The sequence below is a fragment of the Chelmon rostratus genome, chromosome 5 (genome assembly GCF_017976325.1).
Source record: "Chelmon rostratus isolate fCheRos1 chromosome 5, fCheRos1.pri, whole genome shotgun sequence".
Lineage (NCBI taxonomy): Eukaryota > Metazoa > Chordata > Actinopteri > Chaetodontiformes > Chaetodontidae > Chelmon > Chelmon rostratus.
In genome coordinates this window covers 26347078-26373485 of record NC_055662.1, presented here as the reverse complement: position 1 = coordinate 26373485, position 26408 = coordinate 26347078, and the positions used below count along the sequence as shown (strand labels likewise).

The following is a 26408-nucleotide window of genomic DNA, read 5'->3' as shown; positions in this document are numbered from 1 at the left end:
TTTTGCTTCATCTTTGTTGGTCTTCTGAATTCTGCCTTTCTATTTCTAGTCAGTCAGACTATTTGCCTCCACCGAGTTACTGATTCATAATAGACAAACACCCAAATGCTTGTCATAACAAAAGATATGAAAAACAGAAATTAACAACTCTCTTTGTGATAGATTTGGCATGTTTGGACTGGCTGAGGAGTGATTCAGTGTGATATGATTCTCTGGAGTGGAGATAAAAACACTGAAGGTTCAGAGGTGTCGATGACAGCACATGATGCCTCCTGTTAGATGTACTGCACATTTTCGTTTAACAAAAAAGGCTTCAAACTGCTGTCAATGAATGTAGCTGCAATAAGCATCAAAATACCTGAATATAACAATGCAACACAAGCTCCAGCTTAACTGAGGCATTAAAGGTCCCATATTTAAACACTTAGTTATATCTGTACCATTTATGTGGATCTATTAAACACTTCTATAATGGTGTTAACAAAAAATGGTGTTGATACTGATTTTAAGAGACACTGCAGCTAAAACACTAGTGGAACTTAAACTGTCAAGACCGCCCAAATAGCAAAGTTCTTGCTCTTCAACACATCTGCTATCAAAACTTTCTGTGTGAACAACTTTGTTTCGACATAGAAAGCAGATAAAATTCTTATTGGCTTGTAAAGCTGGGAGACCATATTGTTGAAGGGGAGCTAGAGGAATGGCAGTCGTAAGTGACTTAACATTTTCACAGCTTTTATTTTACACCTCTGAGTTTATATAAAAAACACAAAACACAATCAAAATGCACTTTCATGGGACATTTAAATCTGTGCAAATAAAAGGAAAGCTTATAATAAGCATTTTGTCTTATATTTGAGCTTCCATAAAAGGTAACCTTGAGGAAAATTAAGTTCAGACTTAGTGAGCCTAACCTCAGTGAAGTAAGACAAGCTGTAAGAGTTATCCTGGAAGCAAAATAAAGAACAAAGTGTGATACATAATGAACTCTTTACCCCTTAAATGAAAGTTAAAACAATAGCAGCTGCAACGCAACAGAAAATGGTGAAACATGAAAGACACATATTGCTCTCGAACTGCATCTTCATGGCATTCTAATATGATAGTATACAGTATTTTACTGTATTAGTAAATGTCCTAATTGCTCTCTTGAGTCATCACCTCAGAGTTAGTAGGTGTTTTGGCCTGACAGTGAAGGACTGACATTAAGAATATTCACCTCACTGACCAGCGGCTTCCCAAGACCCCCAAGACCTCTGGGAGATGTGTCTGTCAACCGAACAGCTACTCACTGGGGAGATGGAGTGAAGTGTGTGTGTGTCTGTGTGTGTGTGTGTGTGTGTGTGTATGTTTGTGTGTGTGAGAGAGAGAGACACAGAGAGAGAGGGGGAGAGAGGGTGGAGGGGATGGTAGGAGGGGAGTAGCATAACAGTGTGTGCCTTTTCCCCCTAAGCCTCTCACTTCACACATCTCCATCTCACCCCATCTGCTGAAATGGTTCAGCAATCACACATAAGTCAGTGCATCATGCTGCACTGTCTTCATCCTGACTCTAGATGGCAACCTTCTAATGCACAATAGCCATCTCTCCCTAGGACCCATCATTCAATCCTGACTGCTACATAATGCTAAAGAAACACTCATTATCAAACTATTGGCTAATTTTTGTGAACAGAACCAAAGCAACAGTCTTTTTACTACCAAATGCATCAGGATACTTAGCAGATGAAGTCAAGTCTCCGTTGTCTTCCTGCTAAAAAAGCAACAAACACACTTCAACCACCAGGGGGCACCAGTTCAACACACCTGCTGAAGACAGAGAGTGTCTTGTGTGTTTTATCCTGTCACTCTTCTTGGCTACACTAATTATCACAATGTTAAAAGGTATTAAAGCACTGGCAGAGAACAAGACCAGACAAGATGAGATTTAATTCTCTCACAGTGATTCATTTCTCTCCCCATGGGAGCTTAACTTGGCAGATGAGGGAGGCAATTTACTGTGAATTACTAAAGTGCTTCAGCGCTGAGAGCTTGTATCAGATGGTGAAGGCATAACAAAAAACATCTAAAAATGTTTTGTCACTCATGTTTTCAGATGAAGTGGGAAAATGAGTGTTGCATGGTAATTTATCTTAGAGCAAGCTGAGATTGAGATCAATGGCATTTTTATACATAAATCACAGCAGAATATACTGCTAACTTGAACAGATACTGCCCTGAACACGCAGCATGATTATGGTGCCAATGAAAGCCACTTTACTCTGGTGTCTGTAGATGTGGATTTATGTGGTATTATGTAAATGTAAGAACGTGTAAAGGTGTGTGCATGCATCAGTGAATGCCTGAATAATTTATTCACGACCCACAAGTAGTCTTGCGGAAACTACAATATCATCCGCTGAATGCGAATAAGTGAGCATGTGTGAGCACATCTATGTGTAATAAAACTGAGAGGGGGGTTCTCTGTAGACCATTTCTTATCTGAGACATGTCTCCTACTACGGGTGGACCCTGTGACTTCCACACTGTGACAGAAGTGAGAAAGAAACTAATTTCCACCTGTCATTCAAGCAAAGCCAGAGCTCCCAAGAAGCTGCTTGCCCATAAAAATGTGAATCCTCTCTGCTGGTATTCATGTGAAAAAGCCTATGCAAATCAGAGTGCGGGTATGCACACCTGTTGTAGAGATGCAGATGTGTCTCTTTCCTTCTGTTCCCCCACCCCCCTGTCTTAAAACTGCATTGGCAATGCAGGAACTTAACCGCCACAAGCTGCAACTGTACAGCGCACCACAATGATCGGCGGACGACATCACACAACTCCAAGGCCCTATGACATGCAACTGGAACATCTTCGGCCGAGACTTGAACAGGGGCACTGTCAATATATCATTTTCTGCATAAATACTACTGTACCAGTCAAAGCAATAAAGAAATATCCCAACTCCAAACTCTGGATCACTCATCAAATAAAACTAAGCCTGAAACAGAAGCATAAAGCATAAAGAATAAACTGGGCTGGTTTCGGGATGGCAAACTGCAACATCAAAACAAGCAAAACTGAAACTGACTGGTGTAAAAATTTGGCAACATGAAAACTAAACAAACTTTCCAGGTGGTGAAAAATTGTGCAAAAACAACAACAACAATAATAATAACAACAACAACAATTAAGAAAAGTAACTCTGGTATTGGCAGAAATACAAATTCAGGTATCGGATGACAACTGAAAAAAGGTGGATCGTGCATGTCCACATGAAACTCAGCATATGGATCTTCATGTCAGGATCTATGAACACAATGCTGCCTGGAAAGTCTTTCCAAATTAATTTGCATGCCAAGATACAATATTATTCCTGTTTTGCTTGAACTGAAGTTTTTGCATGTACAGAAAAGCAAACATTTGATTCCTCCTTAAAAATCTGCAATTCAGTTTATATAGAGCATCCTCCTGATTCCATTCCCATTAGTTGTGACTCAGAACAGTTAATACACACCAACTACAATGGTGTTTTCTCCAGGGACGGCGTTCAGGGCAAACTATCTACTCCTACTTCTCATTCTAGCGCTCTTTCTATCTCTGTGATCGAGTGCTGTGATTAGAGGTTCAACTCTCTCACTGTCAATCACGGTGAAAAAAGTACATGTAGTACCATAAAGTGTTGTGGATGACTGCGTCCGCCGAACGGACACACACAGTATTTCAGTGAAACAAGTGACTGAAGGTATGTGATGACAAAGTTATCTAGTGTAGATGGATGGGGCCAAACGTCTCTATCTAATTTGGCTTCATCTCCCTCCTCTCTGTGTGATGCTCATCCCCTGGAGGATTCTCGCTAAGTCACAGTTCAATACCTCCCTCTGTATGCACTCACACACACACACACACACACACACACACACACACACAGAAACTACTACCCCCTATGCCTCTTGCCCTGAGGAAGCAGGAAGGCCTCTGCTGAGTCGGGAACACTCTTCCATCTGGAGACAGGCAATGATTATCAGCCTGCGGGATGGAACCACATGCACACAAGCACACACACTCACATACACATTTTAGGTCTCACAATGGGTCCTTTTCTCCACATTTTTTTGCTACTCACCATTAATCAATATCAGCTACATAATTGTGCAGCCAATCATAGTTGTGTTCATATGCCAATGACTCACTGCAGTTGCATGCCTCTGAGCATTTACCTTAATAAACTAAAATTTGTTACTCATATTCCACAAGTTGTCACTGTTGTACTACTAAATATTAGCAGCAGCTGCAAATGACTGTTGACAAACAGCAGCTTTATCAGTTAAGACAGAGGCAACAGACTGAGAAGATGGTAGTAATTAAAAATAATGACCTGCAGGGGTTGTCTTTGGAGCAGTCACTTAAGCTGTCCTTTCTCACAGCTTAACATAATGTTATTTCAAATCCGTAAAGGTTCATTTCACTATTAAACTCCATCAGCCACAGCCTCTAGACTACCAAATCAAATTTACCTGAACAAACAGAATAACCTGAGGGAATCAAAGTGTCCAGTATCTTCTTTAAAATAATGAAAAATGTCTCCGGGAACCTCATAAATTTTAATTCCATGAATTAAAAGAGTTAAATTTGTCACACATGATGTGTTCTATAATACAATAGGACTGTGGAAATCCAATTTGGCATTACAGTAATGCAGTAATACAGTAATCAGGAGGCTGTGTTACCACCTCAGTGAAAAAACATTTCTTTTTGGCATTATCAGCACCATTTCACCACTCTCCAGCTAGCAGCCCTCATTTTCCTCCTACGATTTCACCTGCATGTGCTTTCTGCCTTTCTTTGCATGAATGTCTATCTAACAATCCTGCTGAAGCGCCGGGGCCAAGAGTTAAAAGTTTGGTAAGAGACACTCAAGTGACATTAACAGGATGGGAGTGGAAGGCAGGTAGGTAAGAGGACAGCAGGAGAGATGGATAGCAACATTTGTAGGCTGGTAAATGGTGAGAGTTAGGGCAGATACAGGAGATGTGACGGGGTACGATGAAGTCAGATGAGAGTAAATGAGAATGAGACAAGACAAGAGTAACAAGGTGGCACTGTGGAGAAAAAGGAACTGAAAATTTAACAATTAAAGTTTGGAGTCATGGAAGGAAGAAGAACTGAACAATATTCCCTTCTGATAAATTCAATAGTTTAGTTTAGCATGTATGATTTCATGCTGTGAGGCAGTCTGACAAAGGAACAGCAAGAGTCAATCCTCTTTTCTCTGCAGTAGAAATTATTTATGTGACATTTGGCATTCCCCGTAATAGAGGGTAGTAAAACCACAAATATCTCTCGACTACATAATTGCAGTAGAACACGGACAAGCACCACTAGGTTTATGAGACTGGGACTTATGCTTAACCACATTAAATGCTTCTCTTAATTTGCATCTCTCTGGTTTAAAGACATCTGTTCCTGCAGGCAAGAGCAAACAAAGTGATTTTGTAAGTATAGCTGAATGTCGAATCTTTGCCTTGTGTTACAACCTGATGGACATCAGACAAACAAATGAGTACAGCTTTCATGCTCAATATGAACACTAACATGTAAACTATGAGATAAAAGGTGACACCATCTATCCAGAAGTCCTGCAAATCATATACCAAAAGGGAGCAAACTAAACTAATCTATTTCAGCAACACAAACATTTCAAATGTGTGAAGGTCAAAATCGTGTTCACAAGAGACAAGGTAACTACAGTTAAGTGCACAATAGGTACAGTTCATGTGGGGGTGCATTTAAAATGCCTGAAAGCATTTACTTGTATGACTGTGTGTGTGTATGTGTGTGTCTTCAGCCATAGCTGAAAAGCATCTCAAACTTCCCCAGAACTGAGGAAGGCGTAAACAGCACACAGCATGGTGAAATTATGGGAACTCTGTGCCTGCAATTGGAAACGAATAATGTACAAGGACTACTGGCAGTCCTCAGAAAAGAAATAATTTTGTCATAATATGCCACCTTGCCTGTGAACTGTATGCACAGATTCAAATTAATCATTCCACTAGCAATTTACTGATATTGTCTGTATAGTAGTTCAGTAGTTAGACTGCAAGTGTCAAGGGTTCACTCTTTTCAGTGAAAATCATTCCCATTATTTATATCATTTATGATGGGAAACCATGTATTATGATCGTGGCATATCAACTAGTGGCTCTACAGTTAGAGATTTGAAGTTTCTGATGGTGACCAACTAGACTTGATAAGAAAGCTTTTGTTAATTATCACTTAATGAGCAAAAAAGTTTAGGGTAAACTTGTCCCAGGCTCTGCCATAATGACGTAACTACTACGCTGTTATTCTTTAATCCTTGTTTTCACACATGTAGTGTAATACCTGAGCAGAAATCTAAGTAAATGACAAATACTGATTTTACAGTGTGCTGTCATCAGTACTCAAAATGAGTAAATGAATTTCACACCCTTGATAGCAGTATTATTATTTTTGAATGTGGCACTTGCAACAAGCCGTTGTTTTCCAAATTAACACTGGATTTCTGACATATTACATACAAAGAAAATCCTCAGTAAATGGAACACGGCATCTCTTTGCTGCATTCATCCTCTTTTCCATGAATAGTTAGCCCAAAACATCAGCATGGCAAGAGTGTCAAAAAAGGCGAAATTAACCCTGGAATCAGAGAAGTCATTTGTTTGAGTGTCACTGTCTTCCCCATCTTCTTCTATCATACAGCTGATGGTAAGATTCAGCATGGACCTTTCTACAATATGATATGTTGCTTTCAATGGTTCAGTAACAATATAGAAAGTGATTCAACCAAATAATGACACTTTTGTTTGAGCCTTTGCAGTTTGAGCTTTTGGGGAGTTCACACCAAGCTTCAAGTTTCTCCAGAAGTACATTCAGGGAATATTTTTTGCTGTTTCCATCTTCTGTCCGGTGAAGCAGAGAAGTGTGACTAAGAACCATGGCAAGAGAACATCCTTGCTGTCCCTGCTGAGACGCGCCAGTCTGACACTGACTGGGAGAGCAGAATTAAACAGAAGAGAGAAGGCAAAGCATGAAGAAGATGGGGGAATGGACTGAAAAAACATAGAGAAGCAGAGAGGGCACGGCATGGAGAAATGAAGGGCCACAACCACCTAAGATAAACATTGTGGTGCTCTCGTTTCATGCACATCATTGTTGGACGCCAGCACTGAATTGCTCTTTTGCACAATGTGGCTGCATTAAAGCAGCTCAAGCAATTCAAACTCTCACATTAAGTTTTCCATCTGAATCTCTCAGCAGAAATGAGGATGAGAAAGAGATTGTGTTTTATTTGTGTTTAACAACACTAACTGTCTGCCAGAGCAATTAAGATCATATCCAAACCAATGGATATGCTTAAACAAAATCAAATTTGATACCCAATGCCTATCAGTAGGAGAGCACCAGCATTTATGGGCTGTTACACTGGCCGTTTCAAAACCACATCAAAATATCCTGCATGTTTTGCCCAGTCTAAACCAGGTTAGTTTTAAATGAGGGGGGAATTTGAAATTGAAATTTCCCTTTCAGTTGACTGTACAAACAGTAATACTTTGACTTATTGTCATAAAGCAGTAATGTTATCTTAAGGGTACGATTAGAGAGCTGTGTATTTATACAATCATGTAAATGTCCAGATTGTTTTTCTCACTGTATTTGCAGTAGTGGCATTATGACATGCTTAGTTTAACATTGATTAATATTGATTTCCAAGATACCTTTGGGAATGAGAGTGTCCTGAACCAGTGTACTTTGGGACTCCAGAGTTTTGTGCTCTGTGTGGAAGTCGAGTTGTAGTCTCACTCTGGCCCATTAGGGAACTGTGCTGCTTTTAAATGGCAATGATATCATTGGTCGTGACTGAAACTTACCTACCTCCACCTAATGAGAAAGTATTCCTCCAACTAATAATATATTCAGCCTGCTAGATCCCTTTGCAAATTTCACCACACTGCCTGGATTTCACTGGCAACTCTGGTGCCCAAATTTGGAGAATAAGTTGGACAAGCCCCTGTGTGTAATATTTAGTACAAAGTAAGTACTAGTGTAATGTCTTTTATGAAACTTCAGAAACTTCAGAGCCAATTAGCACTCGAATAAGGGCAAAAGCCACTTTCCCATTCAGTACTGACCTTTTGCAGTTAGCACAGAGCACCTGCGAAGCCTGGCTCTTAAGACTGCTGCTGTCTTGCTCATATGAGAATACTGTTTCCTAAAACAGAACGATCAAATCTAGCCAATCAATAACAATGATTTACAACAAAAACTAACTAACGAACTACAAGACTATTACTGAAGTCCAGCTGATAACAGCAGGGCTGTATAACTTTGGAAACATTAAATTTAATGACCTTTTTTAATACTGACAGCAAACATGACTCTGAATTTTAGTTTTTGTTTCGAGAGTTTAATTAGACTGAATTCCTGGACAGTCAGTCTTTCATATCTACGTACCAAATGTTTAACTAAAGACCACAGGTGACTGAGGCCACTGGGCTTGGCAGGATGTGTCAAGTTCTTTACAGTGGAAAATAATGTCTACATATGATGTGCCTCAAGGAACAATAAGATTGGCCCAAAAATTGAAAACTGCTGCACTCCAGAGGTGATAAGAGCTGTCAGAGATGACAGAGTCGTTGATGCCAGTGGAGACGAAAACCATAAAAAAGGTATCCCGACCCACTGCTGGATTTATCAGAATACCTCAGTCAACTGTGTCAAAAAGCTGTTCTTAAAGTTACGATTCATACAACACAAAACTTCCACTTAACATGAGGTGATGCTGATAATGCTGAAGACAGCATTTCATCATTACTTCAGTTTATTCACCGTTTGTTGTATTTGTTTGATCACATCTCTTTTAAATTTCCATGGCAGTATTTAAAGGATTTTCACTTGTGGCTACAGCCCAGTCTGTGATGCTTCAGTGTGATTTCATGTCCGGTCGGGTGGAGAGAGCTTCCACCCACAGTCTTCACTTGCAGCTTGGTTAACCTACCATTTCATTAGTTTAGATCATTTCAATTTCTTATAAAATACAGACCAAATGCACACAACATGAACAGACAGCAGTGTAGAAGCCTCTGTTTAAGTCAGAGAGGAGGATGGGCCATCAGATTCACTTCATACAAAAGGTATAGTAGTGGTGCCTTCCTCTCCTGAGAATGACACTGTCTCTCTCTTGCTCTCCCGAGATAGGAGATCAATGCAGTGTCCGTCTGATAATACCTGAACCCTCCAAGTGCCTGTCAGTCCAGTGCTCAGCGGGGAAATAGAGCAAACATACACGCACACACAGACGCACGCACAAATCTAAAAGTGCCAGATTAGCTTTAGTGCTTGCCGATCTAATCTTCTGAGTCAACAGAGCAATGCAGACATGGCTCAGTGTCAGAAGCCAAGATAATGAACAGTCACTCATTTCACCCCAATACTGCAGACTTTTGTCTTTAAACCTTAAGTCTTATTCTTCAGCACACTGTGTGGCTTTACTTAACTTTTCATTAGTTAAACTGTCCGGGATCAAGCTGAGAAACTTTCAGTGAAACAAAGTGAAACACACTGAAAGATTTTCAGAGACTCGGGTTAAGAATATTGTGATTTTATTCATCGCATTTCTACCTTTAGAAATGACCCATTTTACTAAACTAATCCTAAACATGCCAATATTAGCTTATGTAATACAAGCACCAGCCATAAGGCTCCTGCGATTTTGATGAGATCATTTCCTTCTGCCAAAGAGGGCAGAGTTTGGATCAGTCTAGTTCAGACTAGTCTGAAAGCTCCTGGGCACTGAATGTTAGATGTAGCTTGTGTCTCCAGGTTGTTCTAAAACCAGCCTCAGTGCTCAGATGTGTGGATGGAACCAGTCAGGTGAAATAGTGGATAGTACAACTAATGGGTCAACCGCCAGCAATTTGTCCCTCAGTCTTTAAAATGAGCCCCCCTTGAGATGGCGGCACACAAATACACAAATGTACAGCTACAAAAACTGACAGCACGAATACTGAACACCCGTCTGAAACACCGTGTGAAAACAAAATGCCAAAATCCCCTGATATAAATTCTGCATTAGCCGTAGAGAACCCTCATGTTGCCGTAGCAACATAGATATAGCGTAATTACCATCTTGCGGGTCGGTGTAATAAAGCTAGACCCACAGCTCAGTGGCCCCGGGGCCCCTGGTAATGGCTTTTATGGCAATCATTATTGGCACACTGCTACACCAGGAAACACATAGGAGGACCCGCTTAGCCTCAAAGCCCAGAGCCCATGTCTTCCGAAAGAGGAGCTTCAAAGCTACAGTTCAAAGAGAGGGTGCAACACAGGTTTCAGATCAACAGATCTCTATTCAAAGATGTCTAAATTTACATAAATAAGAATATCTATATTTACATAACAAGACCAAGCTCCCCATTATAGGGTTTCTTAATTCTAGGGTTGGCAACAGGTTTTAGAAGTGCCAGGAATGAACTTGATGACAACTGATTGCTTCCTTCTCATGAAATATTGATAATTTCAGCACTAAAAATACCAGGACTTCTCACAGCATACTACAGTGGAGGCAGGCCACCTCACCTGAAATAATGAGCACCTCCGCTAATTTCAGCAGAAATTATTCCACTTTTACAAACCAAATATTATGACTTGTATCAGCTGCATGTTGATTTGTTTGCATTAATGTATTTGCAACAGGGGCACAGTAGCATTTACCATCTCTCCTTACAATTCCTCAAATAATCTCTGAACAGTGATGTTCTATAACTACTATAATATAGAAGCAAAAAAGTCTAGTCTAAAGCTCAGGCCACAAAAAGGAATATTAAGTGTGGCTGTGTGGCCAGTAGAGACCTTATAGTAAAGCCTTGTTCGTGACATCAACACATAGCACCAACATCAGCGAAAAAGCTATAGATTTTCCTGAAAGGAATAAGGGAAATGAAAAACTAAGACTTATAATTTCTTTCTGCATACAAAAAAGCTATAATCTAATGTGAACTCTCTAATGGAAGCTGCTTTGGTTGAGGCATGACTGAGCATCTCTGAAACGTTTCTGTCTGTGTCTCTCTCTCCACTTCTGTTACTCTCCTCCTCTGTCTGAGTGAGGATAAATTAGCAGAAGGAATTCAGAGCAAGGCTGCTTAGAGGAGGGTTTAAAAAAGCTTTGATCAGGACCCATGCCAGTAATCTGACAAATCCATAAGGGGAGCAACTCAAATCATGTTCTTTTGTAAGAGGCTATATATTGCTTTGGCAATTTTACTCCACCCCACCCTGGAGACAATGAACACAAGTGTCTCTAATTAATTATTTTAGTAATTTAGGAAACTTATAAAATTACACACCTTCTGGCAATTTGATGATTTGGTTATTTGGTATCATCTATATGTTCATATGTGTCATCCCACAACGCTGAAGGAGAAACCCAGTGAGAAGCTAGTTTTTAATCCTGCGCTCCAGGTACAGCGGATTTCAGTGTGTCTTTCACTTTGGTATAAAAATGTGAACAATTGAGTTCATGTCCATCTCTCTGCCACTCAGAATTAGTGCACTGACCTGGAGGACAAGGAGTAGTGTAGACAAAGCTAAGTTCAGTACAATACCAAACTCCAGTCTCTGTAATATAAGAAATATGGCTTCTCAATTTAATTCATTAGCCCCTCACAGTGTTCTTTTGCGATTCTCTTCAACAAATGATTCAAAAGCCTTGCTGAGAGAAAGAATTATAGAGCTGTCATAACCCCCCCCCCCCCCCCCCCCCCCCAATCACATGGAGAGAAAAGCGAGGGTGATGAATGGATCCACAGATTGGTAGGATGAAACACAGAGAAAGAAGAGGCGATAAATAAAAGCCCAATTAAATCTACAATTCTGATGTGGCCTGATCACATATTTTCTGACACACATGCATGTGTTTTTGTCTGCATGGCATTTTCAAGACTACAAGAAAAAATGGGGAGCTCTCAGTGGCATTGGATGTGTCATCTACAAAAATCTGCCAGCTTATTTTTGCTATTTTTAGTCATTTAACCAGACAAAGGCAGACAGTGCAGGCAAACTCACTAATAGCTCAGTGGAACTTGGCAGGCTGTAGCACAGAGTCAACTGGAGTCAAACGGCGGCGATAGTGATGAGTGTTTTTAAGGTCAGTATACACCTTCCATCAGGCAGTCCATGTTTCCACACACACAGGTCTGTCAGGTCAACTGTGGTCATTACCTCAGCAAGGTGAGTTGAGGAATCATTGCCACAGCAACAAAAGTTTGCCATGCGACCTTATCAAACCCTGTCCTCTTTCTTTCCTTTGCCTCCCCTTTCCTTTTCATGGCCCAAGTTCATTTTGCCCTTTCTATTCCCCTGCCTGAAAAGTTCACCATCCACATCATCTCTCTGAATGGTATCTGGGGAGAAGATCTCCATAGGTTTGTGTGTGTCTGAGAGAGAGAGATAGAGAGAAAAAGAAAAATGTACCACTTTCATTTGTAACACCCTTAGACAAAATGAGCAAGCCTACTCAACCCTCTCACGCTTAAAGCTCTATCTGTAGTGCACACTCGCCGCCCTCCTCCGTCTTACATGCGCACGCAAAACACAGTCTCGTACAAATAAGTTTTTTCTTCCTTCCGAAAGGTGCTTTGTCTCCTCGGCACGCTCTCCCACTATCTAACACCTCCCACCGCGCTCACTGCTTAAGCAAACTCTACATGATACTTCAGGCCGTTTCTAAGCTACTGTTGCTACGGATGTCAGTCAACACCCTCCACACACACACACACACACACATACACACTCACACACCATCACTGCCATCAAATAACCGGCTTATTTGTACTACCGGTCTGCCACCGCAACGCCTGTTAAGGAGATTAAAATGTTGAAGACTTAGCTGTGTTGGCATGCCAGCCTCATGTTTGTTGTGACTCAGCCCCACTGAAAGTGAAATGAAAGTCTCAAGTGCAGCATGACTGAGAGAGACAAATTACTACTATTATTATTCTCAAACGAAAGAAAAAGAACTTTTTATCATTCTGGCTTTTTGTTTTGCTGCTGGCGCTCTTTGGGGTCACAGGGTGGTGTGGGGATTGATGTGTTCACATTTCCACACATCTGTCTTTGTCTATCTGCCACCCACCACCCTTTCTCCAGATGGCTCCTTCATCTTTCTCTTTCTTCCCATTGCTTTTTAATTTCTCTTTAATGAGAATGAGGTGTATTACAATAGACTAATGATTTACAAATAGACCATGGTCCTATCCACCCACACTGTTAACTATGTAGTACTATGAAGGATGCTTCAAAATATAAAACATAAAGTTATAATTATATACATTTATAATGGACAGATACATGGTGATTACAAAGCTCACTGAAACAGCAAGCGTAGTCTTCTGACTTTGATGTACTTTATTTTCATGAGATAATTCCTGGCTCAAAACTATGAAGTTGATCATCTTAAATTATTCATAAGATATGAATAAAAGTTGTATTCGTGCAGTTCAGGGTCAGCGCATGTTAACAAACATTACTGCAAATATGCCAGAATTAGCACAGAGGCTAGTTTTCATCTGTAGTCCCTGGCAAGGTGTGAAGTTGGCAACTTAGCCTTAGCCTAAAATAAAGAAACTGGGTTTAACTGGGAGGCTCTGAGTCGTGTAATTGACACAACATGATCCGCTAGAGAGAAAAGAGATCTTAATCTGAGTACAGACACACAAACCTGACAATAACCAAGTTCAATTCTGGCATATTATCGAGTAACTCATGGTTATCAATTCCAAGCGTTGATTAGGGACAGCTGACGTGACATGCCAGTGTTTTCTTTTTGACCAGCGAAAGTTGCTCAGTGATGACTAAAAATGAGAAACTTGCCAAACTGACAGGGTCAGAGCTGAGCAAAGCCGTCAAAAATCCGAGTCACTCACACCCGTGTGGCAAAATCTTTTTTTTACATTCTCACACACTAATTTTAACTTGCATATACAGTACAAGTGAAGCTTGTGCTCGCACTTCATCAATTGGATCATAAGCTCGCACTGTTGGCTGTTGTAAAGGAAATGAGCCCTGAAACATCAGCAGGCTGAGTCGGACAAACACACAGTGAAGAAAGGACCGGAAACTGATGGACTTTATTTAGGCCGCAGCCACATAAGCAAATGTTTTTTATGTGAGAGTGAGAGATGGAGAATAATGTATATAGGTATATATATAATAATAAAAAGGCATGAATTCATATTGTTTTTGCCGAAATGATTACGGTTTAGGGCATGAGGAACTTCTCAGGAAGTGAGAAATCAAAACTTAACAGAAAAAACGAAGTACAAACTGACTCCTACGCCTCAGTGAACAAACACTTTGTCCATAGATAAGTAGACTTTCTGATACTCATACTTTCTGTTCAATAAAGTTAATTTCTGTCTTTGCTTTTTTGTAAGTGTGTTGAAACCAACATTAACACTGCTTGAAAAACTACAGTCATGTTCATCCATTGGACCAAGATCTGATAAAGCCTTTAAACTTAATGGATACTCAAACTTCCAGACTAGACTTCTCAGATCATATTTCATCTTCTGACGATACTCAAAGTCGATAGCGGTGTGTATTGTTGTCTGCCACATTGTCGTTTTTGATTCTACCAAGTCAGAAGTCAAGCCTGATGTGCAAGTGGTTTTGAAAAGTACTGAATTGTTTTGTGACCAAAAAAAAAAATATGTTTTTTTTTACAGAATGAATCAACCCTCAACAGCTGATTGTCAATGGGATTTTCATTGTTAAAATTTTACCACAATGAAATGAGAATGCTGCTAGCAGCCCCAGTGAAAATGAGTTTAACACAGAAAAAAAAAATCAACGTGTGTTCGGAAACCAGAAAATTTGAAGTTCTGCTGAGACAATAAGAGTAGAATTTAAGCAAATGCCATTCCCAGACCATCTGTACAGTCCATCTTTCTTCACACTTGGTTTTAGCACTACCTTGCAGTGGCTAGCCACATCACCCACGTATGTCAGTAAACCAGCTATTGTTAGTGTCTCTCTCTATCTAATAAAGATTTAACACAATTTCATGTTAGAAAAATAATTGTGTGCTCAAGGGTCTCTTTATTCTTAGACTTGCTCAGTGGGAGCCACAGGGGGGCACTAGAAGCCCCATGTCAGCACTACAAAAAGTGTAATGTTCAAAAATATATCTAGTATGACCTTCACAGTTATATACTTGATATTTGGGGAACTGAACAGTTGCCGTTAGAATATATTTAAACTAAGATAAATACTATCTGAAAAAACAAATAATAAAATGGACCATGGCTAAGATACAAAATGCATATGTAAGGCAGCTTGATGATTCATAAACATGAATGCAGCTAAATCGCATTGAGTAAAACTTCACCACAGCACAGAAAAGGAGATACAGGGGAGAGACCTGACCTCGTCTGCAGAGTCTCTCAACTGCAGTTAGGCCACAAGGGAGCCCTATGGGCCTCTTTGTCATCTTCATATTATACTGTCTCTGCAAAGGAACCACTCTGTCATATTCTGCTTGTTGCCAAACACACAACCTGGAGAACTCTATGTGATGAGGAATAGAGTACCACTCGTCAATCTAAATTCTGGAGCAGGTGAGAGACGGAGCACAGTTTGCATGAAAATGGATGAAAGCACAGATGCAGCCATAGCTTTACCACTGTTGGTTTGGCAGTGAAGAGAAATACAGCATTTGGAGTAGACACTAGTTGGGAAAGGACAGTCACTGACTCACATATTGGACATTATTTATGAGATAATGAGGCAAATAACCACTGTAATGATAATCACTGCAAACTGAATGCAGTAGTAGTATGACTACTAGTATGAAAAAGAGATAGCAGTGTCTGTTCTTTGTCATAGTTACTGTATGTGCATGTTACGTGATTTTACTTAAAGGTATATAGATGATACTAAATAATAAATGTATTTTGAGTCCTTGCAAGAATTATGAATTTAATAAACCTGACACAATGAGGAGAAATCATGGAACTGTGACTTAACTGAAAAATGCTACCAAAATCAGATTGTGCTATACTATACAGAGTGGGTGAAGGCTACTGTGGGGCCCCAGTATACAGCATTTGACATGACATGTTGATGGTAAAACATTTTTGTCTTAACTTGTAAGGCGTTCTGCCCTCATGGAGAACCTGTGTATGAGAACATGTGAAAGTGTTGCTCGAGTGGAGTGAGGCAGAGGGAGTAATTATCATGCAGTCAATTTTGTGAGTAATTATAAAATTGTATTTTTACAGTCAGACACTTACTGTAATCTTCTGTGATTATAGCAGTTTTCATTTCCAATGCAATGTTTAGAAGTACAGAATTCATTTAATATTATCTGTGCCCAACTGTGTCCTTCTGTCAGTCAAATCTTTCAGGGTAACAAGTTAAACTGGCTTATTCTTTGCTACAGTACTTTGAGTTTTCTGAGGCATGAGACTAAACTGTAGTAAACAAGTCGTTAGGGACAGCTCCGGGCTGTGAAGCAAGCATTTCCTGAACAACACACACGTATAAAGCAATTGTCCTTCTGATAAGGTCCTATATTTTTAAAAGCCTCTCACAGTTATCACAAGATGTCCTTCTCTCCACTGTGCACACAATATCAGAGCTACAGCCTCACTTGTTGCACTCATGGCTCACGTTGCTGACTGACTCATTTCCTCAAAGATGCTTGACTGTTTACTGTATTTAGCACTACATTTTGCAGCAAATTGAAGCCACAAAAATTAGAAATATGGCATTTATGTTTGTTTCATGTATTAATTTGAGCAAAATTACAGTCTCCTCATCTCTCCACACAGCGTCATGTTTTCATCTGCCACTATATTTAGTATCCTCAGTGGAAAGGACGCTTGGGTGGACATTTGCGTCACATGCTTCATGTACGCAATGATTTACTCACTAAGTCTGTTTCCATTGCACTTTGCTGCATTTTGCTTTTCTTAATACTCCAACTTTTTTACCTCTGGCAAGTGTAACTGTGATATTTCAAGGTTTCTTTTGTCCATTCGGCTGTTTTTTTTTTTTTTTGTACAAATTGAAAATACACATACTTACTCCAAAATCCTACTGGTCCCCAAATCCCTGCCTACAAACGGATCAGTAAACAAGGCAGTCAGCATGGAACAACACTACATGCTGCAACACCACAACTGTCCAAGAAATGCAAGAAGCTGTCCGACTCCACCTGTCAATAAATCGCCAACTTCTTGACAGATGTGTAGCATGAGGTTGGGGAAACCTCAGGAATGCGTGCTCTCCCCACTACCTTCACTCTTCACCAGTGACTGCATCTCTGAGGAACCGCACAATGGTGGGCTGCATCAGAGGCTGAATTGGTCTGAGTAAGAATATTAATAAACTTTTCCTGATTTGGAAAATATGTTGCTGCCATGATGAAATGGCTTACATTTGGCTATGTGGTGGGAGAGCTATTTTTCGGGCACCCAACAGGGCTGTGAACCTATTATTTTTTTAGTTTTTCAGAACTAGAACGTGTTGAAAAGTTGTCCTTTGGCCGATTGTGGTGCCAAGACGCAAAGGAGAAAATTTGCTGTTTGGAGATCCACAGGAAACACTTTCAAGTATGCAAACACTGATATTTCTTCTAAAATCATTCCTTTTAAAAACACAAATCACTGAGGCATGCAGCCGTTCCATTGAAACTGACAGAACGCTTTGCTTCTTTCCGAGCTCTGCCTCATGAAGTAATATCACACTTGGGTTCATTGTAATGGGAATCCAATATGCACATTCACACATTTTCAGTTTTGTTTCCCCTGGGTAGAGCAGAACCAAAAAGAACAAATTGAATTCTCAGAAACAAAACGAAACCTGCCCAGAAGCAGTGAAAAACTAGTAGTACTTTGTGCCCATTTTACACAAGTAAGCATATGTGTATTGTGCATGAAGAGAGCTGAAAAGGTCAGATGGGGAGCTTGTTGTATTTGCAGTCTAATTATAAGATTGAATGATATGGTGAGATCTTGTTTAAGTGGGATCTATAATGGCATTGAAGTAGTAACAGTGTCAAAATTATGTTAGGATCATTAAAGCCGCCATAAGTGATTATTTGGATATTTACAGGGAGAAACAAGTTGTAGACAAAACATTGAGCTAATATGGCAAACTTGTTAGCAAACAAGTTATTTACACATCCTGCAGTTACGGCACATCTTTCTGGTTCCTGGATGAGTGAGCACGTCCAATATTCACTCCCCTCTTAGCTTTGTTTTTGGACTCTACCAACTGCAGCAGGAAGTCTCTGTTACATAAGCTGCTCATTGCTCCACTTCTTCACATCTACTGGCTAAATGTATCTGTCATGTACACATTGACAGATGTATTTTTTAAACATACTGTTTAGTCACTCCACATATGTCATAGTGTACTTTATAATGCGGACTTCCAGATTAACATCATTAGATACAGCATGATAGTTCAGATCAAAGGATTATATAAATACACTAATAGACACATTTTATACAGAATGTTATTGGTACTGACCAGGGATGTCAGCAGTTCACTTTTAATCGGTTAACCACCAAGAATATTTTTGTTAGACGCATCTGTGTATAGGTTAATTTGCATATACACACAAACACAAACCGCATCTCTTAGCCTGGGGCTAATAGCCACCTTAATATTGGGCTGAGTGCAGTGTGAGAAGCCCATAAGGTAAAAAAAAAAAAAAAAAATCAAGCGTAGTAAACAAAGCTCTTTTTCATCTTTTGTGATGGAACTCTTCAGTTTAGTTGTATTGCTAGCACTATGCTGCAGGACATTAAGTACAAGCACCTGGCTGCCATGTCTGAGGACAGCTCGCAGCCAAAGATCACGTTGCTGCTAGCAAGAAGCTGACTAGTGCTGTGGAGACATGGAGCTTCAATGGCCGTGTGTTGGCCTGCATCCATGAAAATGGCAAAAAAAAAAAAACATGTGCCACTTTTTTCTTAAAAATGAAGCAGTTAGTTACCAGTTAATGGGTGTCAGGCTATTGAAAGCAAAATTAACCAAAATGACATCCTTAATACTGACAACAACATTGTGGCATGTTCTCCTGCGATACTGGAGCAGAGCCATATCGTTCCTGTACTTTGAGGCTTTTCTGGCTTGGCAGCTGTTCTTCTGTGACAAATAAGTATTTTGCCAGCTTATGATGATTTACATTTGATTGATGGCACACCAGTACAGTTTCATTTTTTTCTTTTCAACATGAGAGAAATCTCGAGAAACACATAGTGAGCACCAATGAGCCTGAGCAGAGAGACTACAGACCACTGAGAAGGGAACAAATGGGCTATGGGGGTTTTTTACGTCGTGCTCTGAGGCCAGGGGTGATCACACTGGGCAAAATGTCTGTTTTCAAGACTATTGTGGTCCCACTGTGACATGAGAGGCTCATTACAGCCAAAAGCATCAGGGTGATGGTGTGAGCTGCAAGGTTTTGACACCACCATCCAATCTCAAATTGCCTCATTCTCCAGGGGAGAATCCTCAAGGCATACTGGTTCACGCATTGAAATACACACAGAGCCAAGCAGACAAACCCACAAAACAGACATCACACACTCAATTTAAACCTGAAAAACATCTTCATCTTGCTGTAAAATGGGCAGGGGATTTCTCTAGCTGTAGTGAGCAGAAGGCCTCCGTGATCCACAGATGGCTTAATGAACTGCAGGGCATTCACATGGCAATGGAGAAAGAAGGATGACACACACTGAGACACATGCTTTATCATACACTTGATCTCTACAGACTCTCACATAAAGTACAAAGAAGAAAAGGTCCACCCGGTGGAAAGTACAGTGCAAGAAGAGAATTAAAACTATTTTATTTTCTCATATGTATTGTATATAAATTAACATTCTTGAGTAGCAACTGCAGCAGCATTGTTATGAACAAATCTCAGACATCACAGACACAATTACAGACTATACTGTGATCAAAGAAATGTAAAATCAATAATTGCTTGCATTCATACATTTAAGATCATCTGAGAGCGCTCTGGATAGAGCATCACAGATTGCAGAATTGTACTGGAATTTATGAATGACCCAAATCTGCAGGTATGCTCTCCTGATTAGACCCTGATCAAAAACAACACACTAGGTTGGTAACTTGCTTACTTCTTACACTTGTAGTAGGGTAGTACATTAGCAACTACACTGCCGGATTGGCACTGATAGCCTTTAACGTTAGCTAACAATCTGACATGACCTTTCTGCCGGTCTGGACTTAGTGTCCAGAAGATGCTCTGTGCGTTCTGAAACTGAAACAGTCAATTTCTGACCAGCAGTTAAAATGATGCTCTAACCATTGCTTTCACTATTATATTTAATTTTCCCAATTCTGGAGGTTTATCTACTTAAAGTAAGTCACAAGCAGCTTAGCAGAGCTGATAAGAGCAGATACATCTTCACCAAAGACATCGTCTTCTGCAAGTTTTCCAAGTATGTCATGAATTAAAAGTCTTCAGAGGTTCACCGAACCCAAGGACCTGAGACCAGACCTGGGATCGGGTTTGGATCCACATTTTATATGGTCAGTTGGGCCCAGGTTTGTTCCCACTCTATTACTGCGGGTCGCAAGCCTGTTTCACATTATGTCTAATGCCCAAGTGGATCCAAGAAGACCAGGCCTCGATCAGACAGCGCTGATCATGATGGCTCTGTGTGTGTGCGTGTTGATGAGGGGTGGAAGGTGAAAAAAAAAAAACACAATAGACATTAGAAGCCTTGGCAACAAATAAGCAATTATACGTTCATTTATAGCTCAAAACAGTCAAACTTGTCTTTAACGTACTAGATGCAAAAAAAAAAAAAACTGCAAAGCTGACTCTAAACGAGTCGAGTTTGTCATCAGTCACATGACAGCAAGGATGGATTAAGCTTCACAGCCAGGCACAGGAGAGGAGGCTACGTTACATTAGGTAAGACACAAGTTATGTTTTGACACCTTGGAAATTAATGTCAACTTAATAATAGCAGTCAGCCTGTGAATTTATATGAATCTAAATTTGTCCCATATCAAATTTTTTTTGCAGGTGGCCCCATGGGTACCATGGGTACCTGCACCAGTGCAGGATTCTGAGAGTCAGCACCGACTCTAGTGAAGTGTGACCAGATTTCTTGTGTGTGAGAAAGTGGGAGAAAGAGTTGGGCCCCACCCCTCACACACGACAGGCTCCATGAGAGAAATCTCTCTTGTGCATCACAGACAAATGTCTTAACCTTGTTGGAAATTAGAAATGGAACTGATAAGATAAAAAGTGCAAGACAACATTTATGGAGCCTGAATAAAAAGGCAATCTTCGTAATTTCTCCAATACCCTGAGCAGAACCAGTAACGATTATGACTGACTGACATTTCCCTGACTGTTCGGTTGCACCTGTAGCATGGAATAAATGTCTAAAACACCTGTGTGGGTGTGCAGAGTTTTTTTACAGTATTTATTATTTCCTAAAAAGTTTTATTAAGCCATGCCAATCAAAACCAAGGAATGTTCATTCATTTGCATAAATAAATCAAAAATGTACTGTATATTAAAAAATCAATTTGCAATCACAGTAAATACATTTAAATGCTGTATTTCATTATTTGTTTTTTCCAGGTTTCAGGGAGCAATAGATTCACACTCCTGTGGCTTTCAAGAGACAAACTTAAATGCACATCTGAATTCTGTTCTGCTCTTTCACTCTCGCTCTCCTTATCTGTGTTCGCCTCTACTTCTCCACGGCTTTCACTCATTCAGCACTATCACTGACTATTGGATTCTCAAAGCACCTGTGGAGTAATTCTCCATCTCTCACTCACTTTCTCCTCCAATTTCCATCCTTCCCTCTCTGTTGCACTCATTCAGCGACTAACACATGGGATCACTCACTCACTCAGTAACAAACACATGATCAAGCACATGCACACAAACACACCTGGCCATTACAAATGGCTAATGATTCAAAAGGTCTAATGATTTGAGAGTAGCAGTGATGTTGTTTTAGTATCACTCTGTGGTTCATATCCCAGCAACACAAATCCCAGAGAACCAAGCTGAGCTTCTCTTTGCACACACAGACACACATACAAACTTAAATAAACAAACTGCCGAATTTCCCCAGCTGGGTATTAATAAAGTCTTATCTTTCTTGTCTTAAATGCAGCTAGAGACAAAGACAGGAGCGGACACAACTGTCCTGTTGTTATAAAATACATCACATCTTTACCTTTACACAGTCCCTCATCTCATCTGTGAGAACACTGGCTGGCAGCCATCTACCTCACAGTAATACTGCTCAAAAAATCACTTCCTCTGAGATTTTTATATCACAATACAGTATGTGTGCAATACAAAATAGCACTGGTTACTGAGACACAAATGAAAAGCCAGAAATGGATCTAGTATCTCCGATCGTGCATATCTCTGTCTCCCACACATCTCCCAGCTCAGACATCGCTGCCAAATATCACCCCACAGACTGGCTAAGTGTGATAGTCCATGAGCACCAGCTAGCAGCCAGCTTTAGTTATTCTGACCTTGATCCATAAACATCAGTGAAGTTCTACATTTCAAAAATAGAGTGGACGGGACCCCAGATCCATCAGATCCACATCACAGCGAAGTTTCATCATCGACACAATGACTGTGGACATATTTTTTCCTACTAGCCTGTCAGATGCTGCCAAAAGACATAAAGTATACATCAATTTTGAAGCATGACAAGCACCTCAGTACCCTGAAGCAGGTGCAGCAACCAGGCAAAAAGATGGGAATGGAGTGAAATAACAAAAAATAAAAAAAATGATAGAAAGACAGAGTCTCACTGACTGTGCAACTAGTTTCCAAAATAGTCTTAAATCTTAAAATGTAAGTTAATAAATGCTAACAGTTGTAGTGTGTCTTCAGGTTTATCATTCGCCGCCAGTCTTTCAGTTGTTGTTCTCAAACTACTACCACACTACAATACCACAAATGTGATTTTACACCATGCACAATAGCTTCAGTGGAGAAATTAGCCAAAGTCCTTGAAAGCCTCCCAGCTGCTGTTTGTTCTGTTTATATTTAATTCATGTTGCTTAATTACCCCGTAACAGGGCCACAACTTTTTCGAGCCATTGTTGCTTTAATGTTACATCGCATTTCACAATGTTGCTTTTTACCTTTATTTGATAGTGCAGCTGGAGAGAGAAGACACTAAAGGTGGAAGAGGGTGGCCTCTGTTATTTAGACAAGTGCATGTTTTCTAAATTGGATTGGATTAAAGAGCCCTAAAACAAACAGCTGCCTTTCAAAAGATGACTAACTTGCAAATGGTGCATATTTTTCCATAGGGCTACCTTGTCTTTGGTTTATACACTGTGTCAGTTATTTCATAGGTTGAATCACTGTTGCATGCTACAGTTATGCCTTTTTTTTTGTCCAATAAATAACGACTGGGTGCTGAGGGTTTTAAACAGACTGGCCCTATGGTCAATTTACCCATTATGTACAGGGAGCACTGACACCATAATCACCAATAGTCCTTGGCAGATAACATGCTGTGGTGCTCCAGTCGGTGGCTACCACAGCTTACCTAGCGTTATCTCAAAAGTTAGAAAATGAGAACATGTAGTAGCTTTAGTTCTAAATGGTAGTCTGTTTATGTAGCAAAGTTTACAATACAGAGTATATGTATAAAAGAAACCCAGACATAAATATAGTGTTCTTTTCTGACTAGTGTACCTCGTTTCCAAGGTAACAGGTGATGGAAGACTGTGCAAAGCTATAACAACTGCACAAAAAAAAGCATCTTACTTTGGGTAATGCTTGGTGCCTTTTATCACACAAGATGCTTAATTGCTGACAAGAGGTACCACAGAGTGAATCATCTACTTACTACTAAACTGGTTAATTAACCAACAAGTTAGTCTTCCAACTTCCTCCACCCCATTTACTTCCTAATCTTTAACTGCTGCTTAACGCAGCCCCACTCCCTCTCTGCACCTAGGTCATTGATTAATCTTTGGGGGAACATGTAGAGGGGACCTTTGTATCCTCCAAACATCTTACCGGTGGCTGCTGAGAGTTGAGCACCCCCCTCTTGGTGGACCCCCCTCTGGAGCTGAGTCTCTTCCACGACTCTGAGAAACGCCCCCTGGTGGTGGGACGTCCAGGTCCAGATGTCCCGGACGCGACAGATGAATCATCCCGGGTGGAGAACGGACGGTCCCTGCGCAACTCCCTCCGCTCAGCCCACTTCTTCTTGGAAGCCATTGGTGTTGAAAATTTGGTCAAAGAGATGTGAGAGGCAGGGCAGCCACGCTGAGTCGAGGAGGCTGTTCTTCAATCAAACTCGTGCCACAGGTGGCATCCTCACTTCATTGTTAACTCTGACGACTACTGAACTGTCCTTATTCACTCAGTCGCCGTGTCTCCTCTCGGTCTTTAAGTCTAAAATTTCACTTCGAATGATGGTGCAAGAGAAATTTCCGAGTCCTTTCTGCCGGTTTCTTTTACTTTTTCCTCTCTTCTGATCTCTTGATCAAAAGGAGCGGGACAACAGATCTTCACCTGCTTGGCTGCACTCCTGTGCTCTTCTCCTCTTCCCTGTAGCCTTCCTTTGGGAGGGACGAGTGTCAGAGAGGAGAGGTGGCGAAGCAGAAGGTGCTGTCTGCACCCTGTTGCATGTGCTGTTACTGTGGCTCGGCCGTTGATGCTGTTTTCCCTCCTCCCAGAGAGAGAGAGAGCAAGAGAGAGAGAGACAGAGAGAGAGAGAGAATGGGAAACAAGGCTAGGGAAAGAGCGAGGGAAGGAGGGGTGGAGGAGGAGGAGGGTGCAGGGTACAATATTCAGATCCGGGTGAAAGGGGCTTCAGGATAGACAAAATAATAACTGGGAGCTCACAGAGTGGACCGAGAAACAACAGGAAAAAAAGAGCAAATGACAGCAAGACAGGTGGAGAGAGAAAAAAATCATAAGACAAGAAAGCGAAGAGACAAGCAAGAGTCTCTGGGTGTAGGGTTCTTGTTGAGTATTGAGCAGAGCTGCTTTGAGATGCACAGAGACAGAAACCCGGCTCAGTAAGTTACTCTCTCACTGTGGACACTGTGCTTCGAATACCCACAGCTACAAAACCTCCATCTCCTCCCTCTCCTCTGCCTCTTGTCCCCGAGCTTTCACTCACAATCTCGCTCTTTTCTGTGCGGGGTACACGTCTCCCCGTCCTCTTTCTCTTTGATGTACATGCTTCACAGTTCATGAGTTAAACCATCTGATCCTCAGTTTCTCTGTTGCAATTGAAGAATAAAGGACAATACCAAATAAAGCTGGCACTTGTGATCTTCGCCGCTTTTTCAGTCTCCTGCTGCATTTGCAGGTCATCTTCTCCTTTCGCTCTCAACTTCAAAGTCTTCAGCTGTGCTAAAAGGCATGCCATGCTGTGGAGTTGTGGAGTTGACAGAAAGTGAGCAAGTTCTTCAGAAAAAATAAATGCTGACAATCTAAAATGCTTCTGACTCTATTCTGGCCAAAGAAAATGAGAAAAAAAAATATTCTAGGACAATAAAATAAGATGAGAGAGAGATAGTGTGTGAGACAGTGGGATGAGACATGGAGGCAAGTAAGGAGAGGTGACAGTGTCTGAACACCAGGGACAGTGTTGTCGTCGCTCCCAGCAACCACTCACCACCTGGGAGCAGCTCCTGAATGTATTGAGTGTGTGTGTGTGTGTGTGTGTGTGTGTGTAGGTGGGTGGGTGTGTGTGTGAGAGAGAGAGATTGTATTACTGAGCATGTGAGAGACAGGGAAAGTGAAAAAGCAAGACAGATATTCCCTGAAGGATGAAAAGGAGGGAGATGGAGAGGCAGTGGGAGTAAAAACACAAAATCACAACTCTTGATCAAACATAGAACGACGCCACGTGGACTTTAAAGTTAGCCTTCAATGCTGTATTGAATCACTGATACAGGAATTAACCTTTCGTCAGTTGTAATGCATTATGTCAGAAAAGCTGAATTGTAATGGCAAAATACAAAGTGTTAGACTATGCTGTTAGTCAGACAAAGCAAGACATCTGAAGATGTCATCTTAGGCTCTAATTAATATAATCAAATATTCAGCCGATTTATCAATAAATAACAATGAAAATAATTATTTGCAGCTCAAGGGGACATTGCAAATTGTTACCTGGAGGACATGTGCCAATATTCCAGACGGTGGATAGACCACTTAAGTACAAGTTTGCATTATTACAGTTTCACTTTATCCAATAATCAATCACTTTTGACTGTTCAGTAAACTTTTATACTATCAATTAATACATTTTAATCTGTTCAGTTTGCTTTTTCATATACTGAAATAAACAATGTAAATAGCCAACAAT

At 40.6% G+C, this 26408-nt stretch overlaps 1 protein-coding gene across 2 annotated transcripts in view; it reads right to left on the bottom strand.

Moving 5' to 3' along the window:
* Nucleotides 1–24301, bottom strand: part of trpm3 (transient receptor potential cation channel, subfamily M, member 3) — a 130948-nt gene extending 106647 nt beyond the window's left edge. For both annotated transcript variants that reach the window (XM_041937574.1, XM_041937575.1), the window contains exon 1: nucleotides 24098–24301. In XM_041937574.1, coding sequence (XP_041793508.1) covers nucleotides 24098–24301 — 204 coding nt within the window. The remainder of the gene's footprint in view (nucleotides 1–24097) is intronic.
* Between the last annotated feature and the right edge of the window lie 2107 nt (nucleotides 24302–26408).